This window comes from Vigna angularis, chromosome 9 (assembly GCF_016808095.1).
Source record: "Vigna angularis cultivar LongXiaoDou No.4 chromosome 9, ASM1680809v1, whole genome shotgun sequence".
Taxonomy (NCBI): domain Eukaryota; kingdom Viridiplantae; phylum Streptophyta; class Magnoliopsida; order Fabales; family Fabaceae; genus Vigna; species Vigna angularis.
In genome coordinates this window covers 28683323-28710489 of record NC_068978.1, presented here as the reverse complement: position 1 = coordinate 28710489, position 27167 = coordinate 28683323, and the positions used below count along the sequence as shown (strand labels likewise).

At 37.7% G+C, this 27167-nt stretch overlaps 1 protein-coding gene across 1 annotated transcript; it reads right to left on the bottom strand.

Moving 5' to 3' along the window:
- Nucleotides 1-15124: 15124 nt before the first annotated feature.
- LOC108347100 (linoleate 9S-lipoxygenase 5-like) lies at nt 15125-23558 on the bottom strand. Its single transcript, XM_017586225.2, has 9 exons — nt 23233-23558; nt 22088-22371; nt 20999-21239; nt 20165-20506; nt 19845-19930; nt 18785-18874; nt 17726-18024; nt 16965-17228; nt 15125-15991 (listed from the first exon to the last, which is right to left on the bottom strand). Exons 1-9 carry the CDS (start codon nt 23450-23452, stop codon nt 15214-15216), a joined length of 2604 nt encoding a protein of 867 aa, XP_017441714.1. The 5' UTR covers nt 23453-23558; the 3' UTR covers nt 15125-15213.
- Between the last annotated feature and the right edge of the window lie 3609 nt (nt 23559-27167).

Below are 27167 nucleotides of genomic sequence, written 5' to 3'. Positions count from 1 at the left end.
TTCATAACAAACCATGAAAACTTGTTTATTTGTAGTAAACTGGGGTAGTCAAAGGAGAAATGAAGAAAATGATACTATGGAACATAGCCATGCTGGTTGAGCAATTGTTTCCTAAACGTGATAAATAAAATTGATCTTACTATAGTGTTTCAGTAGGGATGTGGAGACCAAGACTTGAACCAAACAACTCGGGACCACTTCTCTTTGTACTGCTCTCACTATGCTATTTCTCTATGTCTTCTCTGCTTCTCTGAGTAAAGATGGGCTGGGTACCTGCAAAGGCACTCCGACGCTCAAGTCAGAAAGGGAGGTGATTAATTAGGTCAAGAGCCAAATATTTCTTCTTAGGGGAAAAACGTACCTTTTCTCTGATGTGTTTCGTATATTTAAATCAGTAAAATAAACTGTTACCTGAAAATCCGGGCAGTTATCGAGTTGGACTATGTAGAAGTTGTAACTGCTAGGTTGTGTATTGACACTGAGTCAATTACTCCCGTGATTCACGGCGCCGGTTAGCTAATATGCGTAACCGCTTATCTGTAACTGCTAAACCGTATGCTATGATATCGCGCGTTGTATGTCGATTGTCCCGTGTGTCGACACGGATAGGCGACTTGTCGTATGAACGTCCCATGTCGCGACATTACTGTTTGGTTGTCGAGCACCAAGTGGTCGACGACAATGTGCGATCATACGATATTATGACGTTTGTCGTCAGGTCGCCCGGGTTACTGGTCGACCGTTGGAGGATCAGGTATCCTATAGTACATGCCCCCCGAGTCCGAGTAATTGAGCCGAGCATTAGCGGGCGAATTTACGAAAGGACGTTGAAAGTTGTGTCGTAGGGAAAGTGAGGCGCGCCGTTTTAACGTTACGCTTTTAGGGAAGTGAGGGGACGCAAGTTGGTAGGAGAAGTAATGCGCACCGTTTTGACGTTACGCTTTTTAGGGTTTTCCCGCTCTTTTAGGGAAGCGAGGGGGCGCGAGTTGGTAGCCCTTGGATTAAAAAGAATCCTACGGCGCTGGGCGATTAAACGTTTTGCCTTCTTCAATACGATTCAGAAAGGGGTTTGTCATTTGTGTGGAGGAACAGAGTTTGCCAGTATTCATCGTGAGCGAGATTGTTTCCTCTCCATCACCGTTGCTTACGCTGCTACGAGATTGTGCCAGGTAACCCTAAAATTTCCTTCTTCTTAGTGTGTTTAGTGCTGATCATGGAAGGAAGGGGGCAGAACACCGGTGGGGATACGCCGGGGCCGTCATCGACGGCGGAATGCCCTGAAGTTACCACTATACCTTACGGTGACGAGGCTTTTGTGTATGGAAATGTGTGCGGTGAGGGTCCTGGGGGACGTATAATATCTCCGATTAGCGGAGATGAGTATGCCTGGGCGGCGCGTGAGGTTAAAGAACTTAGAAGTCAATTTAGGAGTAGGGCTGTGATAACGAACTGGATTGAGAATAGTTGTGTGTTGAGAACCCTAGGGTACCAAACTTGTATAAAGTTGGTAGCTTGCCGGGATGATGAGAGGGTATGCCATGGTAGGGAGAATACTTCTGATGAATTTTTCTATTGTTACGCTGCGTTGTTCCACGATTTGTATTTGAGATTACCGTTTACCACTTTTCAAATGGATGTTTTGCGCACCCTGAACGTTGCTCCTAGCCAGTTACATCCCAACAGTTGGGGGTATGTGCAGGCTTTCGGGGTGCTGTGTCGGGCGTTAGCAATTAGGCCCACTGTAGGATTGTTTCTATATTTCTTTAGATGTCGACCGGTGGCCACGAAGGGATGGGTGTCATTGATATCTGAGCCACGTAATGCGCTATTAGAGCTTTACCTGCAGTCATATAGGAATTTTAAAGAGAAATTCTTTAAAGTGTCGATCACCGATGTCAGGCGGAGGTATTTTTTTGATGGTGAGGGGAACCCCCGATTCCCCCTGTACTGGACACAGGACCCATTGAGGTTCACTTCTTGGCCGGAAGATAAGATGACGATTGAAGAGCTAGAGGCGTTGAATGTGTTGGCCGCGTTGCCACGCCCCTTTTCTTCCCGTCAGCTTATAGATTGCCTCGAGTTCGACGACGCGGAGGCGAGGGTGTTTGGTATGTGTCTTTGCTTATTGTTGTTGTAGATTGCATTGTTGCTATTGACTGTTCTGGATGGATTGTGGTTTTTGCAGAGATAATGGGGAGAAAAGGAAGTAACAAAAGTTGGTTTCAATCAATCGGCAATGAGAGGGCTGAAGTTAACCGCCCGGGGCCGTCCGCCGGACATGCCATTGGTCAACTACGCCCACAAGTGCCATCAACCGGGCCAGTACCAGTGATACTGTCGGCGTCGACTAACGAGACAACAGCTGCTGAAGTTCCGCTAGTGCGTAAAAGGAAAACGAAGGCGGTCGACACCAGTCGCGAAGCCTCAAAGAAGAGGAAGGAGGTAGTCGATGAAACTGAGCGTCCCCTCCCACAAGGGGTATGGGATCCCGCTTTCACGTTGGGTCATAAGGTGGATCTGAACATGGATGCCTCGGAGAAGAAGGTTTTCGAAAACATGAGCGAGCAAGAAATTGCCGATACCATGTTGGAGATGACAACACGGGCACAGGCATTGGCTTGGCATCTGGCCTACGCTTCTGATAGAGGTATGGTTCGTGTTGAGTTGGAAAAGGTGCGGACTCGGCTGAAAGAACTCACCGAGGTTCATGCTGCTTGTGATGCCAAGCAGAAGCGCGCGGAGCAACTTCTGAAAGAGGCCGAGACGTTGTTGAACGATACACGGGAAGCTGGCTTGACTCTCCGAAAGGAACGCGATCAGATGGCGAGCGAGCTGGAGCAAGCCAAGAGGGCTATGGTGGTATTGGCCAAAGAGAGAAATGAATTGAAGGCAGAGGCCTCAGAAAGGAATGAGCTAGTAGAGGAGTTGAAGGATGCAATTATGATTGAACATACTAGAGGTTTTCGGAAGGCTTTAAGGCAGGTCGGTCACTTGCTCCAGGTGTCGACCGAGGGAGTGGAATTTGACGTTCAGAAGGACGTGCATGAGGGCCAACTGAAACCCTTAAATGAAATACCTGAAGATGCTGTCCTGGAAGGTGAAGAGGATGAAGAGGTGGTCGACAACACTGAACATAATGGAGCGGTCGACGGGGGTGAACCTGCCGCGGAGACTGTCGGAGAGGTTGCGGGCGACCCACCTAACATTGTAATAGATTAGGGTTTGTTACGTACATGCAGATATAAACACATTTGAACTTGGACTAGTTGTAATTTTTATTGACTGTGAATGTTTGAACTGTATTGAGTTTTGAATGTTTGACGCTAAGTGGAACTTGTTGAACTTCTTTGCATGTTGAGCGTTTAATTTGGCCGATTTCGCAATTTGTTTGCCGTAGCGATCGCTAAGTATCAATGTCGAGTGTATTGATAGCGCGATGTGTGACCGTCGAGAGTGATGGTCGAGTGAGGGGAATACTGGGTGTTCCAGGGGGAACATCTACCAGGGGGAGTGTATCCCACGCGGATTGGGTGTTCACGGGTGAACATCTACCAATGGGAGTGTATCCCGACTGGGCTGGGTGTTCAGGGAAGAACATCTACCAGGTGGCTTGTCTCCAATTCATTTGTGTGTGGAAATGTGCGAGACGACGACCCTGGGACTCGACATTAAAGAAGTGATAAATGGCACCAACTATGAATCATAATGAAAAGTACTGTTTATTTGGAAACGAAATTGGAAAACGTTGTAGAAATAATCAACAAGAAATGAATGCTAACTAAAGTAGTATTTAAGGTGGGTGGCATTCCAGGTGTTGGGAACTGGTTGCCCATCAAGAAGCTGGAGGCGATATGCACCGTTCGACATGTCCTCTACTATTCGAAATGGTCCTTCCCAGTTGGCTGCCAGGTTACCGTGTGCTCGATTTTTCCTAGCCTCTCCCCGCTTTCGCCATACCAGATCTCCACTTTTGAAGGTTCTGGGTTTGACTTTGGTGTTGTATCGGCGAGATAGCATTCGCTTCTGTGCCTCTGCACGGATGGCGGCGACTTCGCGACGTTCAGGAAGGACGTCGAGATTCATCCGCAACTGTTCCTCATTAAGGGACATATCAATGATATTGCGCCTCAATGAAGGTTCGCCAAGTTCGACTGGGAGCATTGCATCAGTGCCATAAGTCAGGTTGAATGGCGTGTCCCCTGTGGATCCATGAGGAGTGCACATGTATGCCCATAAAACCTCTGGTAGTTCCTCCACCCATAAACCTTTGGCTTCACCGAGTCGCTTCTTCAACTCTGTCAGTATGGCTTTGTTCGCGGCTTCTGCTTGACCGTTTGTTTGAGGATGCTCAACTGACGAGGTGACATGTTTGATGCCCAACTTGGTAAGGAAATCTTCTAGCTTGCGCTCAACGAATTGGCGACCGTTGTCGGTGATGATCTTCTTAGGGAGGCCGAACCGACAGATGAGACGCCAGATGAACTTCTGCACTCGTTGGGCATTGATAATAGACAACGGCTCGGCTTCTATCCATTTTGTGAAGTAGTCGACCGCCACTAGGAGGAACTTGTTTTGCGCTTTGGCTATTGGCAGCGGTCCAACTATGTCGAGACCCCACTGAGCGAAGGGCCACGGAGAGACAATATGGTGCAAATCTTCGGGAGGGGCGTGGATGTCGTGACCATGGGCCTGACAGGGGATACACCTCTTGACGAATGTTTCACAGTCGTGGTCGAGCGTAGGCCAATAGTACCCTGCGCGGAGAACACGTGCTCTCAGGGTCCGTTTGCCAGAGTGCAATCCGCATATCCCGGTGTGTAACTCGCGCAGTATGTAGTCTGCCTCTTCCTCTGATATGCATTTCAACAGAGGAGTGCTATAGCCGCGACGGTATAGGTCGTCACCTATGCATACAAAACGTGCAATGCGTTTGGAATCAACCACAGAAATGCTATCTCCTTTGTCTTGTTTGTCCATAAGATCCTTGACCTTCTGACGCCAGTCTGTTGTAGGTGTCGATATACTGGTGGCGAATGCTTCCACCACAGGGCGATCGAGCGTCATCTTAATGATTGAGGATAGCTGAGCTCGCTCCTTGGAATGAGTTAATTTAGACAAGAGATCAGCTCTTGCGTTTTGTTCCCTGGGTACATGGATGACGCTAACCTCGACGAAATTTCGGAGTAAGGTTTGAGCCTTGTGGAAATAACGCAATAGCTGATTATCTTTGACTTGATAGGTTCCGTTTACGTGTCCGACTACCAACTTTGAGTCCATCCGACACTCTACACGATCAACCGTGAATTCCCTGGCCAGGGATAGGCCAACAATCAAGGCTTCGTATTCGGCCTGATTATTGCTAGCTGGGAATTTGAAGGTGATGGCTTGCTCGATGACAAAACCATCCGGTCCTTCTAGAACGACACCGGCTCCTCCCCCCCTTTTGTTAGAGGAACCATCTACACTGAGTAGCCATTTTGTGATGGAGTCCTCTGATGTGGGTAGCAACTCAGTCGCAAAGTCTGCTAAGTGTTGACCCTTGACAGACCCACGCGGCTCTTAGCGGAGTCCGAACTCTGATAGTTCTACGGACCAGGAGACCATCCTTCCTGCCAAGTCTGGTTTGCGAAGGATCTTGGCTATGGGATGGTCTGTGCGGACTATCACTTGATGACTTTGGAAATACGGGCGGAGGCGTCGAGAAGCGGTGAGTAATGCCAGGGCAATTTTCTCAATTCGAGAATAACGCTCTTCGGCCCCCTGCAGCGTTCGACTGATGAAGTATATCAGTTTAAGGGAGGGTGCCTCCTGTATCAAGGCAGCACTAACAGCGTGGTGGGATGCCGCAATGTACAGCTGCAAGTCAGATCCATCATCCGGCCGAGCCATAATCGGAGGACTGGTGAGAATGTGCTTGACAGTGTCGAATGCTGCTTCACAATCATCGTCCCAGTGTCGAGTGGTGCCCTTTTTCAAAGTCTTCAGGATGGGCTTAATGTGCTCAGCGAGCTTCGGGATGAATCGGGACAAAGCTGTGAGTCGCCCCACCAGACGTTGTACATCCCTTAAAGTTTGCGGAGCAGTCATGTCGAGTACAGCTCTGCACTTGTCCGGGTTAGCTTCAATGCCTCGGCGTGTGAGCATGAAGCCCAAGAATTTACCTGCGGGAACACCGAAAGTGCATTTGGAAGGGTTAAGGCGCAGGCTGTACCGTCGAAGTTGGCCAAAAACTTCCTTCAAATCCTGCAGGTGTTGTTCCATAGAATTGCTGCGAATAACCATGTCGTCGACATATACATCCATGCATCGTCCTATTTGATGATGGAATACTTTATCCATGAGGCGCTGATAAGTGGCTCCAGCATTCTTCAATCCAAACGGCATTACCTCATAACAGTAATTAGCGCGTTCGGTAATGAAAGCCGTCTTGCTTTGATCGGGCTTGTACATTGGGATCTGGTTGTATCCTGAATAAGCGTCGAGAAAACTCAGTATAACATGACCTGAAGCTCCATCTACCAAGCGATCGATGCTAGGTAGGGGATATGAATCTTTGGGACATGCCTTGTTGAGATCTGTGAAGTCGACACACATTCTCCACTGGCCATTCGACTTCTTAACCATGACTACGTTGGACAGCCACGTAGTGTAAGTTAACTCCCTGATAAACTGGGCGTTCATCAACTTCTCGACCTCCGCTTGAATGGCTTTGCGCTTCTCCTCCCCGAACCGTCGCTTTTTCTGGGCGACAGGCCGTGCCTCCCGAAAGATGGATAATTTGTGGGCCATGACCCCTGGGTGAATTCCTGGCATGTCGGCGGTCGTCCATGCAAATAAATCGGCATGGTTCCGTAGTATATGCTCCAGATCGCGTTCGTCGCTTGAGGTGAGGTCCCCGCCAATGGTGGTGGTTTTAGATGCGTCACTTGTCAAGGATAGGAGTTTAACTTCGCCTTGCGAAAGAAGACGCTCGTCTACATTGGTTCGGGGGTCCAAGTCGACTGCCGCTGCCTCGGCTCCCTTTGCCCTTCGAGCTGGAATGAAAGGGGTTACTTTCAGCCCAGCCACATAACACTGTCGGGCTGTTCGTTGGTCTGCCCTCACGGTACAAATGTCACCGTGCTTTGTCGGAAATTTCATGGCGAGGTGAGGAGTGGATACAATTGCTCCGAACGCATTCAGGCAAGGTCGTCCTAGTAGGGCGTTATACGATGTATTCGCCTCGACCAGCAGGAACCGAATTCGAAGTTCAGGTGCTTCCCGACTTGTTCCGAGCCGAGTTCGCAGGTCCAGGTATCCTCTGGTATCCACTCTTTCTCCTGAGAATCCTACGATTTGTTCGTTAAACGGGACGATGAGATCCTCAGATAGGTCCATTTTCTGAAAGGTGGACCAGTACAAAATGTTGACCGAACTCCCTTGGTCGACGAGGACCTTGCTGACATCATATCGAGCGATACTAGCTGTGATGACCATAGGGTCATCATGATCAGGGTCGGGTGCATGGAAGTCGGCGTTCGTAAAGGTGATGTCAGGAATTGATCGACATTGCCGTTCGACCATGTGAACCGACTTCAATTGTCTCAAATGTCGCTTCCTTGCTGAAGCTGACACCCCCCCCCCCCCCCCCCCCCCCGGCGAAACCGCCAGATATGGTGTCAATGCGGCCTCGGACTGAGCGCTCTCTCTCTGTCCGTCGAGGCGGACTACGTGATCGTCTGCGGGGTCGATCATCTCTAGGGTGTGATCGTGGGGGGCTTCGCCTAGGAGGATCTCCTCGGCGAGGAGTGGCAGCTCTAGTGGAGACTCTATCCTTAATGTAATTCTGGAGATAACCTGCACGGATGAGTCTCTCTAGTTCGTCTTTCACCATGTTGCATTCTTCTGTGTCGTGTCCCTGGTTCATATGGAACCGGCAGGTTTTGTTACTGTCTGCGTTTTTCGGGGTGGCCTTTCGTCGCACGGTCAAGAGTTCGGCGTGCAAGGCCTCTTCAAGCACCCTCGCCCGTGGTGCATTGAGGGTCGTGTAACGATCGTACTTAGACATCCACCCCGCCTCCTTCCGAGGTGGTCGGTCCGGTTTGTAGTCGTTAGTGGATCGCTTCACTGGTTTCCTTGCCTCCTGGCTGGAGATATCCTGGTGCTGTTTCTTTCTGGAGTTACGGTGGTCTTCGATGCGGATGAATTTTGCAATAGTGGATTGCAATTCTTCCATGGAGGCGGGAGGATCAACATACAACTGTTCCGCAAACTGCCCCGGCCTTAAGCAGGACGATAAATTGCTGATAATGAAAGCGGGAGTGATATCCTTTACGCGCCGGGCCGTCTCGATATACCGTTGCATAAAAGCTTTCAGGGTCTCATCCTTCTCCTGCTTGGTATGGATAAGCTCCGCAGCAGTCACCGCCGGTTTTTTGTTGGCCGCATACTGCTTTCGGAATAAGGATTCGATTGTGGCGAAACAATCTATTGAATTCCGTGGAAGATTATGGAACCACTCCAGAGCTTCGCCCTTAAGAGATAAAGAAAAAGCTCTGCATATTACCGGGTCGTTGTCAGTATAGAATGCCATGGCATCTATAAAATTACGTAGATGGTTGTCGGGGTCATCAGAACCATTGTAACGTTCTAAGGTTGGGGGAGGTTTGTCTGGCATGTTTGCTTGCACAATGGCCTCTGTGAACGGAAGCAGGTTGGTGAGGCGGACGGGAGTAGGCCCCTTTCTTCCCCCGCCAGCGGGATCAGAAGCGTCTCCATGATGACTTACCTCGTTCTCCTCCTGTCTGTTCGAGGCAGACAATTCTGGTGGCGGGAGCTGTGCCCTCAACGCCGCCATCTCCTCCGCCTGTTTGCGTTGGACCTCTTGTTGCTCCTTTATGGTTTGTGTTTGTGCCTCAATCTGTGCCTGTAGCTGTATGATTAAATCACGCGTGTTGAAATCTTCCATTGCTCCGGTGGCGTTGTTGGGATAGTAAATCTCGGGCCCCACGGTGGGCGCCAAAATGTTTCAGTAGGGATGTGGAGACCAAGACTTGAACCAAACAACTCGGGACCACTTCTCTTTGTACTGCTCTCACTATGCTATTTCTCTATGTCTTCTCTGCTTCTCTGAGTAAAGATGGGCTGGGTACCTGCAAAGGCACTCCGACGCTCAAGTCAGAAAGGGAGGTGATTAATTAGGTCAAGAGCCAAATATTTCTTCTTAGGGGAAAAACGTACCTTTTCTCTGATGTGTTTCGTATATTTAAATCAGTAAAATAAACTGTTACCTGAAAATCTGGGCAGTTATCGAGTTGGACTATGTAGAAGTTGTAACTGCTAGGTTGTGTATTGACACTGAGTCAATTACTCCCGTGATTCACGGCGCCGGTTAGCTAATATGCGTAACCGCTTATCTGTAACTGCTAAACCGTATGCTACGATATCGCGCGTTGTATGTCGATTGTCCCGTGTGTCGACACGGATAGGCGACTTGTCGTATGAACGTCCCATGTCGCGACATTACTGTTTGGTTGTCGAACACCAAGTGGTCGACGACAATGTGCGATCATACGATATTATGACGTCTGTCGTCAGGTCGTCCGGGTTACTGGTCGACCGTTGGAGGATCAGGTATCCTATAGTACATATAGAAAACACTCTTGTTAGAAATGAAGCTTATGAATTCTATTATCAATTCTGAAAATTTTCAAGATAGCCATTCCAAGTCAAATGGCATTTAGTTCCTATTTGGTATACATCTAAATAAGTATTCATTCATAAAAGATAAGATAAACGAATGTTTTCATAAACAAAAATCAACACTTTAGCATTTGAATAAATTATATGAAAGAGGCTTCAGCGTTTGAATAAATTCCGTCTTTTTATTTTCCTCTCACGTGAAGAAAACACAAAGAAAAGTGTAAAATAATATTAAAAATTAAATTTGGATAAAAAAACTACTGAAAAGATATGATAAATAACAATAAGTGAATATATGACATAAACATGATAAAATATATCAATATTTAACACTTATCATTTTACAACTGGTTATACTATAACCATTATCAACTTGGTTTCATATATCAGATTGGCTACATCTAGACTCTAACAAGTCAAATTCTCCACATCAATATTTGTCTTTGTAGCATTACGACTACTTCCAAACACACTTTATCAGGGTGTTCACTTAAAGGAGATAATTTGAGAAAAAGAATTGATGAATTTGAGAGTAAATGATGTGTTATTTTTTTTGAGAGATATGGAGTTGATTGAAAATGAATTTGAAAATAAAGTTATAATTTGTATAAGATTTAACCGTGATAAATTAAAAAGTATTTTAATGAATAAAAAATGAACATTATCAAATTAGACTTATGGTGATAATAATATAAAATTATATTTATGAATAATATATTTATTGGTAAAATTTATTTTAAATTGTAGAAAATAAATAATTAATACAATATTTATTTGTTTAGGTAATTGAAAGTTTTTGGTTCAAATAATATCTTTTTAGAATATAATATGAATGGATTGTGAATTTAATACGAATTAAAAAAAGTTAAAAGTCTTAACTATATTTGACTGAATATACACTAAAAGTAATACTTTCTAACAAGAATAAAAGTGGCTTTTCACGAGAATGACCCTCAAATCTGAGATGGATACGAAGGTGGAATAAATGATGAAACACACAAATCTTCTCCTTTCTTCGCTTCAAAATTCTTCAAAACAAACATAAATGGAATCGAAAATCCATCTACGTCAGTTACTGTAAACAGTGCATCAACCCCAAGCAAACAAAGACTTAATAATACACTTTTTGAATCCTAGTATAATATATAACAAGATTAGGGTTAAAGAGGAATCATTAACACTTTTGTTTCCTTGAGAATAAATTGTTGGAATACAAATAAAATCTCGCATCGAATGAATAAAAGAAAATATAAACATGAGTTTATATACATATAAATACCCTTAATTAGTAAAAGTTTTTTAGAATGATACCAAAAACAAATATGTGAGGATTATTATCCTTTCTAACATAAATAAGATTAATTTTGAATTAAAAAATAATAATCTGATTTACTTTTAATATTTAAGTTAATTTTAGCTAAACAGACATTAACTGGTTTAGCATATAGTAATCTTATTTAGTTTTAATATTTCATTTATTTAAGTTGGTGTTAGTTAAGTAGAAGCTAAGTTGAAAAAAAAAGCTAAACTAAATAAGGTTAGTGTTAGTTTCGCAAACACTAAACTAATAACTTATATATTTTAATTATTTAAGTTAGTTAATGTTTATTTTAACCATTATTTTAGTACTTTAGATTAATATAATCAATTCTTCTTTAACTTTTAACTTATTTAGTCTTCATTTGTTATCGTGTTTTTACAAATAGTAGATTTTTGGATTACTCTAATATAATAATACCTCTAACCCCTATAAATTTTTGTCTAAATTTTGAACAAGAAGCTTTTATATCAAGCTAAACAAGTTTGCAATTCAATGAAGTAGGGGAAAAAAGCCCAAGCATGAAAAAACAACAAAACATGTGTTGGGCGCCACTTTATCCACACCAAACGCCACTAAGGGCCATTAGCACTGGGCGCCACCTACACAGCGTTGGGCGCCCTTGTTCAAGTAGTCACCGACTTTGGACGCCACCCTGACACCATTGGGCACTTGGACATAAGCTCTTCCTCTTATCTCTATGTGATAGTTCTCAATGAGGGATTAAAATATAAAAAATAATTTAAAACAATTTTTCATTAAAAACAATCACACGTGGAATAATCATCAATAAAAATATTAAAATATTAAAAATCTAAGTCTTCAAATATCAAAGTGAATTAATGCAAAAAAAAGGTGACTGATAAATGCTAGTTAATTTTGATATCAATTTGGCACTTAACTTGTATTTTATTATGTTAAATATTTGTTGAAATCACTCTAATTTGACTTGTTTTGTATATTTTAATAGTTACAGAAAGTTTGACAAAAATCAAGAAAATGAAAGAACTTTATGTAATTATGGACAAAATTGATTTTGGCATGGACAAAACTTGAATTTTGTTCTAAACACCCATTTCACCATATTCACATTTTTGTCATAAGGTCTCAGAACTAGCTTCTAGGTTTAATTATTCTTAATCATGGACAGTTCTTCCTGCATTGCTATTAACTGTTTCTCCTTTATAGTAGCTTCTTCTAAATTGAATGATTCATACATAGCTATATTGCACACATTGCTTTTATGATATCAGAGAGTAACCTTGTTCCTCGAACAGGTGGATCATCTATAGTGTCTTTAACCTCTAATTTAACATTCTGACTTTTCTTTGAATCACTCCAACACCAGTTTTCATCTTTCATGAAGTGCACATCTCTGCTTATCAGAAATTTTCCAGTTTGAGGCTTAAAATCCTATAAGCTTTAGAAATTGTGCTATAGCCAATAAATATTCCCACTTCAGCCCTTTTGTCAAGCTTATCATGCTTAACTTGAGGCATATGTGAGTAGCACAAGCAACCAAATACTTGATTGACAAAAATCCAAAGAAGGTTTAAACCAAATCAGGCTTGAAAAGGAGTTTGATTTTGCAAGGCTCGTGTCGAAAGGCTATTCTGTATGAACACAACTGTATTTGCAACTTTAGCCCAAAACTTCTTTGGTAATTCCTTTCGATTGCGCATGCACTTGACCATCTCCATGATTGATCTAGTTTTCCTTTCACTTACTCCATTTTGTTGAGGAGTGTAAGGAGAAGTTAATTGATGCTCAATCCTAGCTTCATCACAAAATTTTTGAAACTAACTTGATAATACTTTTTTCCATTGTCCGACCTCAAAATTTGAATACGACAATTACTTTGATTTTCAACATGTACTTTGAATTTCCAAAACACTGTAGCTACTTCTGATGTGTATTTAAGAAAGAAAATAAAACACCTTCTTGTTAAGTCATCAATAAAAATAATATAATAAAGACTTTTGTTTACTAATGGAGTTCTTTGTGGTCCAACAACATCTACAAGCTTTACATTCGGCTGGTTTTTCTATCAAGGAAGGAACTCCACGAACTAATTGATTTTTCAACATGTAGTTCATTCCTAAATGATGAACATGACATAGCCTTTTGTGCCAAAGATTGACTGAGCTTGCTATTACTGAAAATACAATATGCTCCTCCTTCATTGGATTAAATGAGAAACTCTTGCTCCTCATCTTGACTTTAAACATTTCAAGGCCAGTTGGATGTTTAATTGTGCAGCTTTTATCTTCAAAGATAACTTTGAACCCTTTCTCTAGCAAGAGTCTGACAATAAGCAAGTCTTGGTTAATTTTAGATACATATAAGACATCAGAGAGGTTTTTTTTGTATCTGAGTTGTTATAGCGATTGATCCTTTACCTCTTACTGGAATTTGTTCAGTGTTTCCAATTTTGACTCATTTGACTTTGGTCTTGTCCAAACACTTGAACAATTCTTTTTCATAGGTCATTTGGTTGGTGCAGCCGCTATCAATCAACCAAGATTCATTTGAACTGGAGAAACAGGTAGCAACTAGGAAATGGTCTTTGTTTTCTTGTGCATTTTGTTCATCAGCTTCAACTTCTTGGATATTTGCTTTGCAAATCACAACTTCATGACCGGTGGAATGATGAATGACCCATTTTTTCGCAATGTTGACAAGTTGGATAATTTTCTTTTTACCCTTACCTTTTTTTTTTTGTATACACCATTTTCATTGCTTGTTGGTTGGATCCTTTTGAAAAATTTCTTTTTACTGGTTCCAACATCATGATGCTTGATAGGGAGTGCACCTTCAACCACATGATCTTCTCTCATTAGCCTTTGTTGTTCTTTGGATTGCAAAGCATGTAAAACCTCTCCCAAAGTAATCTTGGATAGATCCTTTGTGTTCTCCAATGAGGTAATAGATGCTTCGTACCTCTAGAGTTCGCAAAGTGTTGAGAATCCAAGTGTGAGTCTAAGTTCTACATTGGATAGAAATGAGAAAGTAAAACACTATATAAATATGAAAGACCCATTAACCCCTTGCCTTAAGGTTTTGGGTAGAGAGTGGTGTCAATCCTTTATATGGTTGGACTCAGATGTTATTGGTGTTTGTGTCTCCTCGGTGAACCCCCTCTTTGTTTGACCCAATAGTGGTATCAGAGCCGATGGTGTTTGTATCTCCTTGGTGAATCTCCTCCTCGATAGACCCAACACAAAGTTCATGTCCAACGTGTTTAAGTATTCCTTGATTGTCTCTTACTCTTTCATTCTTTGCAACTCAAATTCTCTCCTTAGGTCCAATACTTGCATGCTTTTTATTTTGTCATCTCCTTCATATTGTTCTTTCAAAAAGTCCCAAATTTCTTTGGGTGACTTAAGGGTCATAATTTTTGTGAAGATCAATGTTGTAACACCAAAAAACAAGGACAACTTCGTCTTTTCCTCCTTTCTTTTTTGTTCCTTATGAATTTTGATTTGTGCCATGGTAGGATTCTCTCGCAGTGCGGTTGAACAAAATAATCGCTTCCCATAAATCTAGTTCCGCTAGATAGGATTGCATTTTTACGTCCCTCATAGTCTTCCCCATTTAAGATATGAAGTGTTACTGGAAACGAATTTCATTCTCCTTCCATTCTACTGGTCTCTTAAGAAAAAAAGAGCTCTAAATACCATTTGTTTGTTTAGAGATGAAAAACATATAAATATATTGGCTGCAAGTGCTATTTCTTATTAATTGCAACTTGATTTAAATACATTCAGAAAAAACTAATTAAAAAATCACATCTTCGCATTCTAGCAACAACTACTAATCAATAAGAAATAACTAATCCATTAACAACTATAGATAAATTCTACATGAATTAAATTGACTAATTCAAACTGAAACAAATCTAAAATCTTCCTAAAAATATGCAACTAACAAGTCAGTTTTCAACAACTTTAAAGCTACCCACTAGTTAGTTCCTTAACCCGTGGCATTGATGTATATCACCAAGAAACAAAACCTAGATGCAGAGTCGGAATTGTTTTTAGTGTTGCTTACCATCAAATTTAGAGTTTTAACCAAAGTTAAAGTTTGAATTAGAGATCTTACTAAGTTAACAAAATGAAACTTCAATTCTAATGATATAACAACAGCAAAAACGTTTAAAGAAATACACATAAGTTTTATCCAACAATGAAAACTTGGTAATCTATAACAAGAAGTCAAATTGATATGCTGTTAGGTATCCCCCTTCCTGTGATTCCACTTTTTGAGGCAGAAGAAGTAGCTACATCAGGGTACAGAAGAGTGTACTCAATGTTCGCAGGGCCACGTCTATTCTTAAGCTTAGGATCCCTATTCCTTTGCATGATCCTTGCTTGAATCTCCTTTAGTTCTTGTTTGAACTCAGCAAACCTATTCTGAATCACTTCATTGTCTATCCACCCTGGTGATTGCTGGCACCCCAAGTAGACCTCATCACAAGTGTGACTTGAGAGAACATTCACCAATGCCACTGCAAGACTCATCTCAAACCTATCAGGAAGCATCTTGAGGAAAAACTTATCTGGGTCCTTGAGGAACTCACCAAACTCCACTGTCCCTTCTAGAGGAACAAATTTCCTGCATAGTGTGGGGCGGTTTGGAGGGTAGCCACTGTATGCATATTGGCCATAGTTTAGAGATGCATGTTTGGCAGAAGCAATCCATACGAGGATTGTTAGTGTCTCCACAAGGTTTGAGAGTGTTGTCATTTGGTTCCACCATGTGTCATTGTGTTTGTCACCATGGCCTTGAGTTCTAATCTCTGACCACCAGGCTTGCAGTTCAACATCACCCTCAATGTCCTCGTTGTCTTTGTAGAAGAATGAGCAAAAGTCTTTGACCCATTCTTTGATGGCTACCCATATTTCAAGTCCATCAGTGGCATAGGGATAGTCCAGCAGCAGAAGCTGAATCCCTGTGGGGTTATTCATGTCTGGATCTTGTACAGCCATGCCCCTGCAAAATTAGTTGCTGTTGGATTAGCTCATGCATCAAGGTGAAAGTAATGGAACCTTTTTATTTTCCCTCCCGGATTAAACTATTCACCAGTTTTATGTTCTAGTCTGTATATGAGAAAACTGTAAGTTTTAGTTCCTCTATATTATGCATAAAAGTTGAGTTTTCACCCCAGTTTTTAGCACTGAAGAAAACTTTAATGGCAATGTAAAACTGCTACAAGAAATGTTGGAGAGACAATGAGACAACTACAGGGACCAAGTGAATAGTTTAACCTTCTTTATACATTTTTATGCCTCTTTTAGGTTAAATGAGTCATCTGGATTTTGTTGGTGATACTCATTTAAGAGTCAGTCCTTCTATATAAGAAACTTAAGTTTTAGTTCCTGAAAGGACATTTACTTTAGGGACTAGGACTTAGAAAACACAGTGCAACAAAATGGACCAATGTATACTAATAAGGATACATAAGGACTAAAACTTGTGTATTTATTTTACAAAATGTTTGATTTGTACAATAGTGTCTCGTACAGTGAGTGTTGTTAATTTATATTTTTTAACTATCATTTAAATACTTGATACATCTGCATTTTTCTATTTTGTTTGTAAGATTGGTTAAAGTTTTCTTGTGTTAAAAAAGCTAGATGTAGGTGATGCTTAGTCATAAATGGCTGTTTTCTTTGCACAATTAGAGGTTTCACAATTTTTCTAAATTCTTGCTACAAAATTATAAAACTCACAAAACCAACTTGTAAGACAAAATTTACATCTACTCATATACTATAATTTGTTGCAAGTCCTACATCGACCGATGGTAAAGTTAGTTTAGAGTAACAAGTAGGTAAAAACATCACTTTACAAGTTGGTTTTGTGAAATTGATTTAGATTTAAAGTCTATTTCTTAACATAATTTGGTCTTATATAGGGTCGATGTGTGCTCATGAACAATTCTTAACGAGGGTTTGTAATGTACCTTTTGAGTAGATCAGCTGGGAGTCCTTGGTCAATGAATCTCCACTCTTTATAGAGGTCACATGAGATCTGCATACAGATTTCACCTGGAAATAATATTCTCTCGAGAATTCCTCCAGAGTTTATAACGATGAGTCTTGCCAAGGCATTTATGTGCATGGTACCTTTGAAATGAGGATTCAACAACCTATGGATTGGATGAATAACACTTAGCCTTCTTTTGGTGGCAATGATAAATGGTTCAACAACTGCATGGGTGCATAACCTGCATATAAGTTTTCATTGCATGATACTTAAATTCCAAACCAAAGGTGATAACAGAATAAGTGTACTACTGAATTTCTTTGTAGTTCATTATTTTCTCAAATAAAACAATATTTCTTTTGCATTTGAATGCAAATGTTTCCACAATATACAAAGGATCATGGTATTTAATTTCAGACACTTGAAATATTCATTGGCCACTAGGGATTGTTCTTATGCGTAAAAGAATCAACAAGAATTCTAGAAACCATTATTGGAAAAGAACAAGGATTCTTAAAACATGATTATTGACTTATATTCTTTACAAACTTAATCATAAATCTATCAAAAAGAAAATCTTTTTCCTTTCTTTCCTATCTCTGTCACATGATTTGACATTTTGAGGAGGTGATGCAGAAAAAAAAGTACAGAAATTAGTGTGCAACAGATTACTTTCAAGAATCTATGCAGAGTGAAAGTTGAGTTAGTAACTGTGATTGCGGAAAGATCTCAACTCACCAATGGCTAATTAGTTGATGATAAACAGCATCATTAGCCAATACATGAGCTTTAGCAAGCTGCCAAAGTGCTGCTTGTGTTCCCTGTTTGGCTGGAAGAAAAACCCTTTGGAGTTCAAGGTGAGGAGCTGGACCTGGCAAGCTAAGTTCTATTGCCAATGGCTTAAGCATGCCATCAGTCCTTAAGAATAGAAGGGTCCTTGATGCATAAGCACATACCCCATTTGCGTTTATTCTGTTCAAATATGGAATAAGGTAGTCATGGTGATCCAGCATGAAAATTCTTCCCTGCTCCATTGCCTACACAATTTTGCAAGGAAAGAGGACAGGAAATAAATAACACTTAAATTTATCCAATAAAAATTTAGCCAAGTTGTTTTAAATTTGTTTGCTTCATTAACTACTATAAATATAATGAACGAATCTTATATACAGTACTACAGTTACTGCAAGTATTCTCTGATTAGATTTGGTGTTTCATCTTGGTAATCTGAGCAACAAATAAGTCCATTAAATGTCATCATATAGTACTAAGGTGAAGCTTCAAATGTGATTGGAGAACAACACTAACAGTACTAACAGGAGCAATAGAATCTAAGTTTTCTTCTAATATAACAAACATGCAGAAAGTTATAAGCCGTGTTAGGATTGTTAGAATCGCATGGAGTAGAATAATACTATGTTTATCATTTGTGTTAGAAATTCAAGATAAGTTGGAAGTCCCATGTTGGGTAAAAATGAGTAAAAGAACTTAAATTTATTACTTTAAGATTTTGGGTCATGTCTCATAATGATACTGTGTTTCGTTAAGGAAGTCTTCTCTTCATATGACATAAACTTCAAATGATTGTTGTGGCAAATATCTGAAGTATGATACTTATTGTTTGAAAAGAGCTTAAGTTTTACAAATTGCAATTTAATTTTCTAATTTATTAGCTTATGAAAGGTTAACAAAAGTAAATAAGAATTGTGACTAAAACCTTATTAGTATCTTCCAAAAGAAGTAACAAAAAAAGGTTTATTTTCTCAATGCCAAAGCCTCAAGACTTTGGTTACTTACCTGAGAAAGTGTCCATCCTTCTAGCTTCTGTTCTATGATTGATTTCTTTATTGAACTCTGTATTCCGTATTTGTTCTGAGGTGGGAATGTCTGAAAGGAAAATTGAAACCAACAATAATGAGGCCAAAATGTGAGTTTGAATATCATTTTCATTACACAGATATAGAATTAACAATTTTACCAAGGCATAGTTAATGTAGTGGTAAAGTGTGACCAACATGCTAAAGCTGAACTTAAATTCATTCTATATTTCTCGGAAACTATATACAGTCTACAAATTTGATTTGACAACTTTGGCTGGTCTAAACATGAGAACAAACACAGTTCAGAGTATTTGCCATTTTGTTTTTACAATTTAGATTCAATAAGTTTGTCTTTGGTCCAAAGAATATTCTTTAACTGTGACAGATTATTTGCAACAGAGTATTAAAAGGTTCAAAAGATACAAAGTCAACAAAAAGGTGGTTTCAATTAGAACATGAACTGCGCAAGTTGTCCAATGCTGTACTACTATTTTCTACAGTAAAACAATTGAAAATCATTCTATGACTTTTGACAAAATATTCTAAACATCAAATAACTTTACAGTAAATGACAATCTATGATTAGGTGACAATGTAAAAAACCTTTTCACCGACACTCGATTTCTATTTGAGTTAAAAGAGATTTTATGTTTCCACAGTAAGAAACAATGTTTTCCTATGCTAAGTAGGTCAAGTCACAATCGAATTCTGATACTTTAGTTGTTATTTTCTTTAAGTAAAACTTGACCATTAACTATAACTTTTAACTTATTAGTAAATGCTTGATTCAACAATCGGTATTAGAATCATGGTCACAAGTTTGTTCCCAATCGGTCGAGTCATAATTAAAGAGTTTGATTCTTAATAGTACAATTGGTTTGGGGAGATTGTTGCAGGATTCATCAATTACCTTGTAGCATAACCAAGGTAGTCACAAACAAATTGTAGAACTTGGACTACTACGCTCTTAAGACCCCTTATACATCATAAAACATAGCAGATTGTTCTAAATCCTAGTTCATAAGTGTATTAAGTACCGTTAAGCATTGTATTCTGGTGGGGTGAGTTCCTGCAAGCATTTGTCTTCCAAACTCTATATCATCTTTCCAAGCCAATTCATTTTCTGAAGAGCACACAAAACAATCTCATGAAACAACTTAGCATAACTAGTAGTATCTTTGACAAATTCAATGTAAGGAGAGAACTCTTGAAATTTAACTAGGTTACAAATTTCCTGATATGTTACTTTTCAATCTAAGATTTATTTACCATACAAACCGATCTCCTAAATCAACTGACATTGTAACCAGCTAACTGAGATATTATATACAAATAAAGGGTATCAAGATTTCTTTACCGAATATGATTTGAGGGATAGGCAATTGTCCATGATTTTCCTTGTTTGCAATAGTTATTTCCTTCAAGTACGCAATAGGTATCAGTTTCTTTAAGTTCTCTTTCATCCACCCCTCTATTATTTGGCTCCTATTGCTAGAAAATATCTCAAGTAACTCTTCGAATGATTGAAAGTTTGCAGAATTTCTGTGTGGTAATAGTTCTGCCTTTGGTGACAAAAAATGTACCATAGCATGTACACAATTTGATTTCAACTCCTTCAATTTATTGGGGGCAAATCTCTCATCTGATGGAACATATATGCCAAAGTTCATTGGTTGTGGCCGGCTCTCACTAGATGGACCTAAAATTTTCCATAAACACGTGAAAATGGAAATAAGAATCAACTCAAAATGCTACTAGTTTATATTGGAGACACAATTTAACACATACCCTTTAATTTCAAAGGACTATTTTCTTACTTAGGCTCATTTTCAGCTGAGGTCCTCCAATTACAAATGCAGGGCATGAAGTACCAAAGCAGGTAATGAAACTTAAAATGTAAAAACTAGTACTTAAGAGAAGGTCTTTAAACCTAACTTAATCCCACAAAATCAATTTATAAAGCGAGATTTGCATTCAGTTATATTTTAGTTTTAATACAAACAATAGCCATTCCCAAGTAAGAAAGGAATGATGGTTCATCCATCCACCCTTGATTCAACTGTACCTTGTTAGTCTTAATCAACCTTAAACCAACTGTATTAAAGCATGGTATTAAGCTGAAATTCCAATGGTTCATGCCAATTTAGGTTTCTACCTTGAACTGAATTTAAAAGGAAAGTAAAATAAATACCTGCTGTACTTTGTTTTCGACCTGTTCTTCCTCTGCGTGGATATGGAAACAACTTTGTGCCCCCAAGAACTGGTCTAAGGTGTTCAGGACCTTTTTCAGGATCACCAAGATCGTTATAGAAGTCGTAGTCATAGATTCTATCCCATTCCTTTCTTTCTCCCATTCCATTACCCCTCAATATATCAAGCTCTTCCTTTCTTAGTTCCACTAATGCTCTTGGCGTTTGACTTGGAAGATAACACTGTCATAACCACAAAGTTATGCACTTTCATGTAACATAAAATTGCCACTAGCAGGAAACAAGATTAAACTAATCATTTGGTCCAACAACTGACACTCATTTCAGAATCAGTTCCTGCATGAAAATATCTTTTAGTCACTACATGACTCTTTTTTGGACACTAAAACTTTAGAGACTTAGCACCTAATCAGACAAGTTTCTCCAGAAGCACTTCCAGAAGAAAAAAAAGGAAATGAGCTTCTGCATATTCTAAAATTACCTTATGCACAAGTTAAAAGAATTTAAAGAAAATGTGAGAGAGCTTGCGTAAGCTAATTTTAGCATACAGAGAAACTTATTTCACCTTCTTTTTTTAAGAGTGCTTATTTATGGACCAGCCTGTCCAAACATACCCTGGTGCCTAATTGACTGTCTTTTGGTTATAAAAACTGTTTTCTGAAACAACTTCACACTACTTAGCATTTAATATTTCATTCAAAATCTATTATGTTTAGAAAATTGTTCCTAGCAAAGTGTTCCGAAACCAAAAAACAGAAACAATTGGGAAATGTTTTCTCATACTGTTTTGTTTTCATCTTGTTGAATCTCTAACTCAACTACATACCCTGCTCTTTGCCTAACACCTTTGACCAACGGTTTTGCAACCTTGTTTAGTTACATGTTGAATACATCAAAAATATTTAAAATATAAATCAACACACCCTTAGTAATATCAGTACCTATGTGTACTGATAAGACATATAAGGATAAAAGCTCAAGGTCTTATTTTCATAAAGGGACTAATTCTAAGTAGTGTCACTTATAAGATCCAAATGATTAACTTGATGAGAGAATAATATAAAACATACTCTATTTGAGAAGAAGAGCCTATCAGATTTGGTCTTCTTTATTGGATATATCCATGAATTGATATCATAGTGAATGATGCGGTTGCTAGAAGTCTCAATAGATGCAGACTGAAGGAAGAACTTCTTCTTGTACTTGTTTTGAATAACAAAAGCTCTTGGACTTCCAAAATTTGAGTCAACATGTATCTTAATTTTATATATCGTGGTTTGTGCATCATGACTGTGTTTCATGCTCTCACCTTGTTTGAAATGTGCTTTCTCGCTCAATTTCCCTTTACCAGTCTCTGTCCAGTGCAACACAAAGTTGTAAACATAATATGTTCCCTATATCAAAACATATCTTACAAATATAGTAAACCATGTAATTCAAACAAGTTCAAGTAAAAGAAAAACAGATAATTTTTTTTTCACCCTTATAATTGTCATCAACTTTGAATTTCTTTTCTAAAGTAAAAAGTTATAATCTAGTATTCATGTTTTTCATAGATATCAAGATGATTTGTTTATACATTTTGCTTTTCTAAATATCATGAACTTTTTCTCAGTTTTTCCTTCATTTTCAAGAGCTGGTGAGATGAATTTAGAAAAGCACAGGATGCAACCTTCTCTCCTCAATTTTTTTATTGATTATGCACATAGACACTAATCTTCATGCAAAAAATTATATAATTTCTTGAAATTTACTGATGTATATAAGTCAAAGTTCATTCACTTTTTAACTACTGGTATGTTCACAAAGAACAAAATATTTATAAATAGATTGATGAAATGAAATCAAATATTTACCAGGACTGAAGTATAACTTTATAAAGATAATAGATTATGAGATTGAAGTTATAATCAGAATTAATCAATTATGAACATGTTTAGAGAAACATTTTCATAAGCACTTATAGAAGAGAAAAGTACGAAATATAAAACCCCTTTCTCCATAAAATATAATTAGCTTATGTACTGCAGGACTTTTAACACATGCAGAGATTAATTATAACTTACAGAGATATTTACTCCAACCATATCCAATAACACTATTGGTTCATCATTTTTGGAGAAATATTTGTTTATTTTCAAAAACTTTTTCATAAAGACTATTCCTTTTGAAAAAAATTGTGCACCAATGTTATCTGCATAGAAGGTGCACTTACCAGGATCAACATCAGTTCCACTGTAAATCTGGACAGAAATGAACTTTCCAGGAATTGATTTGCTTTGGTTGTGTAAGATCACGAACTTCCCTTTGAGAGTTAATTGTTGGGTAGCTTGGCATATAGGATTTAAGTTATTGACAATTTTGGTTGTGACTGATGAAGAATGCCATTTGGGCACACTACTTGAAGCCATTTTTTGCATTTCATTGATACTCATACTTCCTTCTTACTTTGATGGTGTTTCTTACTCTTTGTTTCTGATAAAAATCTGTAATAATAGCTTCTGCATGAGCTATGGTAATCAAATTATGATACTAGCTTATTTCTGCTCAAATACTTGCCTTCTTTTCAGTGACATAGCATCTGATACGTTACCTTTGTCTTACCATGTGGTTTTCTTGTGACTGTGAAAATGGCACCAACTAGATTCTTAGAAATTATTGTATCGGTGTGAGTTGGCAATGGTAACTACATGGAACATTGTTTTTATTTCGTTACATTCGAATTAAACATTATTCTCGATTTTTTTTTATGAATATTCATATTGTAAAAAAACATTTCAAAAAATGCTTATTCTTGACTTCTAATACCTATAAAAAAATATTTTTGATTGCTGCTATTTTATTCTAGTTTCCATGAATAGTATTTTTTTTTTTTGCCCACAACATATAGACAGTTAGCTTTTAGTCCCAATCAAACAATTTTCAAAAGGGCTAATTTAAAATGAACAAAATCTTATACACAAGAGCCTAAAATATATTAAATGAACCAAAACGAAAATTTTACACTAGTTAAATCTTAACAAAAAAAGTTTTAGAAATTAAAAAAAAATATATTTTGGGGGTTAAAATATTTTTAAACAGTTTTTAATTTTTCTCTAAATTTTTTTTATTTATTTTGAAACTTTCTTGAACGAACTAACATTATTTTTAGTCTTGTCGCTTGTTCTTTCTGCTTGACATTGACAGTTTCAGAATTCAGAGTTTTCACCTAGTTTTATTTATAAAAAAAAATAATCTGGAAGGCTATAAAAAATTATATTTAAATTAACTTTGGGTTTAACTTTTAAAAGATATGAAATTATTAGATATATCAAAATAAAGTAAAAATTAACTTTATTTATCTGTTGCAAAGCTACTTGTACCATTTCCACTACCGCAAGACTAGAAGTTTTATTTGGAAAGTTTTAAACTTTAAGTTTTCTTTATGATTTTCTGAAAACAATATTTCCGAAAAGATTTTAAAGATTGTCGCTTTAGTGATAATAAATTTTGTTACGAAGTGTTTTGAGGTGAATATTTAAGAGATACAACCATTAATATAAAAAAAAAGGTTTGAACTTTCAACGTTAAAAACAAAAAATGTGAACGTTAAAATTATCGGTGATATTAGTATTTAGACATCACAAAATATCATCTTTAGACGTTATATAACAATTAATGTCGGGAAAAAAAATCTTATGTCAATTAATATTAGAGTTACCCTTTCTTATATTATTGCATCAATCAACTTTTTTTGAATGTTTGGAAGCAGTATAATGTTGGAATAGCTAATTCCGAGGTCCAAAACAAAATAAATATTTTATCAAAAACACATCTCATCCACTAAAGTTTCTCTTTTCTAAAGAGCTTTCAGAATTTTTGTATCCTCAAAATCATTAATTTTCTATTTCTTAATTTTAATAAACTCTTTTATATTCACAAAATCTATACTTTTAATATTACTCATAGATTCATCTTATTTATTTACAAGTTTTGTGAACCTTGAAGGAGTGATTGAAATCCACATATCGAAAATTACCATATCTAGATTTTAAACAACTAGTCACTAGATTTCAAATAGCTCCTTCATGTTCACAAAGTCTATGTTTTTCTTGCTTGTAGACTTTTCACATTTATGCATAGGTTGTGACTATGAAGGAACTGTTTGAAATCCTCGAATTATTTAGACTATGCAAATTGTTAATTTAAACGTTATATAGTTGCAGGAATTACACAGGAATGACACACCTGGGTTGTCAATGGAGCAATTCGACATTAAAAAAGTGCAATTTTTAAGCTTCCTTGGAAATGCCTTGAAGCTTCCATAACATTTCTATCTTTAAACCGAAAATTCTTGTCTCCAGATTTCAAATAGCTCATTCATCTTTGCAAAATCTATTCATTTCGTACATTAATGCATATGTATTATGAACATGAATATTCTAATTGAAATCCAAAGACACTAAAATTCGGTTTAGAGAACACAAATGTTCTAAAAGTTGACTTTAAGAGACATCTCCAAGAAAGCTTTAAAATGGCTCTCAATACGTTCAAGAGGGAAGCTTTAAGGGATAAGAAATGAAAGCAATGAAAAATTGATATTTCCTTTAAGTAGCCCTTGTTAAGACAAGATCTATAATATTGGATCATCTAATGTCCTCATATGTTTTGAAGTTTAATAAACAACAATAAACAAAATGAGCATATGATAAAGTGTTATCTTTGTGAAAAATAATTTTGTTGAAAGAAAAGCGTCTTGTGAAAAGCCTTTTTTTAAATCTAAATGTATGAAAGGAAAAAGCTTTAGTAAACGCATTAATATCCTAGGGGATACACTACAACTATGAGAGTCTGACTAAACGTGCTCTTGCTATACTTTGTTAAAGCAATACTAAACGAGTTTTCACTATATATCACAAATGATGTTTTTGATAAACACGCTAAAAGATAAAAACATGTGTTGAAAGACATCTTACTAAACGTGCTATTGAGCCAAACTGAGAATACTAAACAAAGCACGGATAGAAAATGCCTTGTATAGGCTAATCAGTACCTTGTACCAAATGACGTTTTCATCCAACAATGAAACCTTTATGAATTGTTAGGTATCTCTACAAGAATGCTTAAACTATCAAATCTTGCTTGAACAAAAGAGAATTTGAAAAGCTTATATTTGGTCTGAACACGCATTAAAGGCATCAAATGCACAACATTTCAAAACAACAAAAACAATAAGAAAAATGACATATTGGTCTGTATGCATATCTACTCTACTCTTTGCATTTGCTTATGTCAAGTATCTACATGCTCTATCATATACAAGTCAAAAGTGGATGTTAGAGACAAAGAAGACATTCACATAATGTTCTCTCTGTCAAAAGTTGTGCTGAAAGAGTGTGTCATCATTTTAATTGATTTCTTCCTCTAAGCCAATATCTTTGTAAAACACTTTTCTTCATACTCTCTTTTTTCTAAGATATTATTTGTTAAACTTAAAAACCCAATATGTTAGACGATTTAATCTCTTTAAACAATCTTGTCTTAACATACATTTTTTAAATGTGTTGGGAACATGACTTACAGTTTGCCATATTTAAAAAACTAACAACATTAATCATGAAAGACTAAAATTCATAACTTTATAAAGGGAGCCAAAAATAAAATAAATTTTAAAAAAGAATTAAAACAAAAAATGTTAGAGAACAAAAACATAATGTTTATTATTAAAAATAACTTATAAACAAAATAATAATGGGTAAAATGGGGCATTATGTAAAGTTTGGAAGTACAAAAAGAAAAACGTGGAGTGCAGGAAGAAGCCACCGAATAAAAATAACAAACACCATGATTTCAACAACGTATTAATAACAGATTGAGATGAAAATTTTTAAATTTTTTTTTCTTTTAAGTACTAAAATTCTCATTTTAAATAACCAAATTGCACTCTTTAATGCCTAAATTTTCAAAACTTCTTATCTGAATAATGTTCTACTATAAACTATTCTAAAACTTCTATATAATAAATCATCCTCTCAAAAAATTTCACCCAAACAACCTTTAAATTTTTTACGTAACTCTTATATGATGTACATAGGGGATCTATCCTTATAACAATTTTTTTAATATGATTCACACAGTATTAAAAAATTAGAAAGACTTCTACATACTATA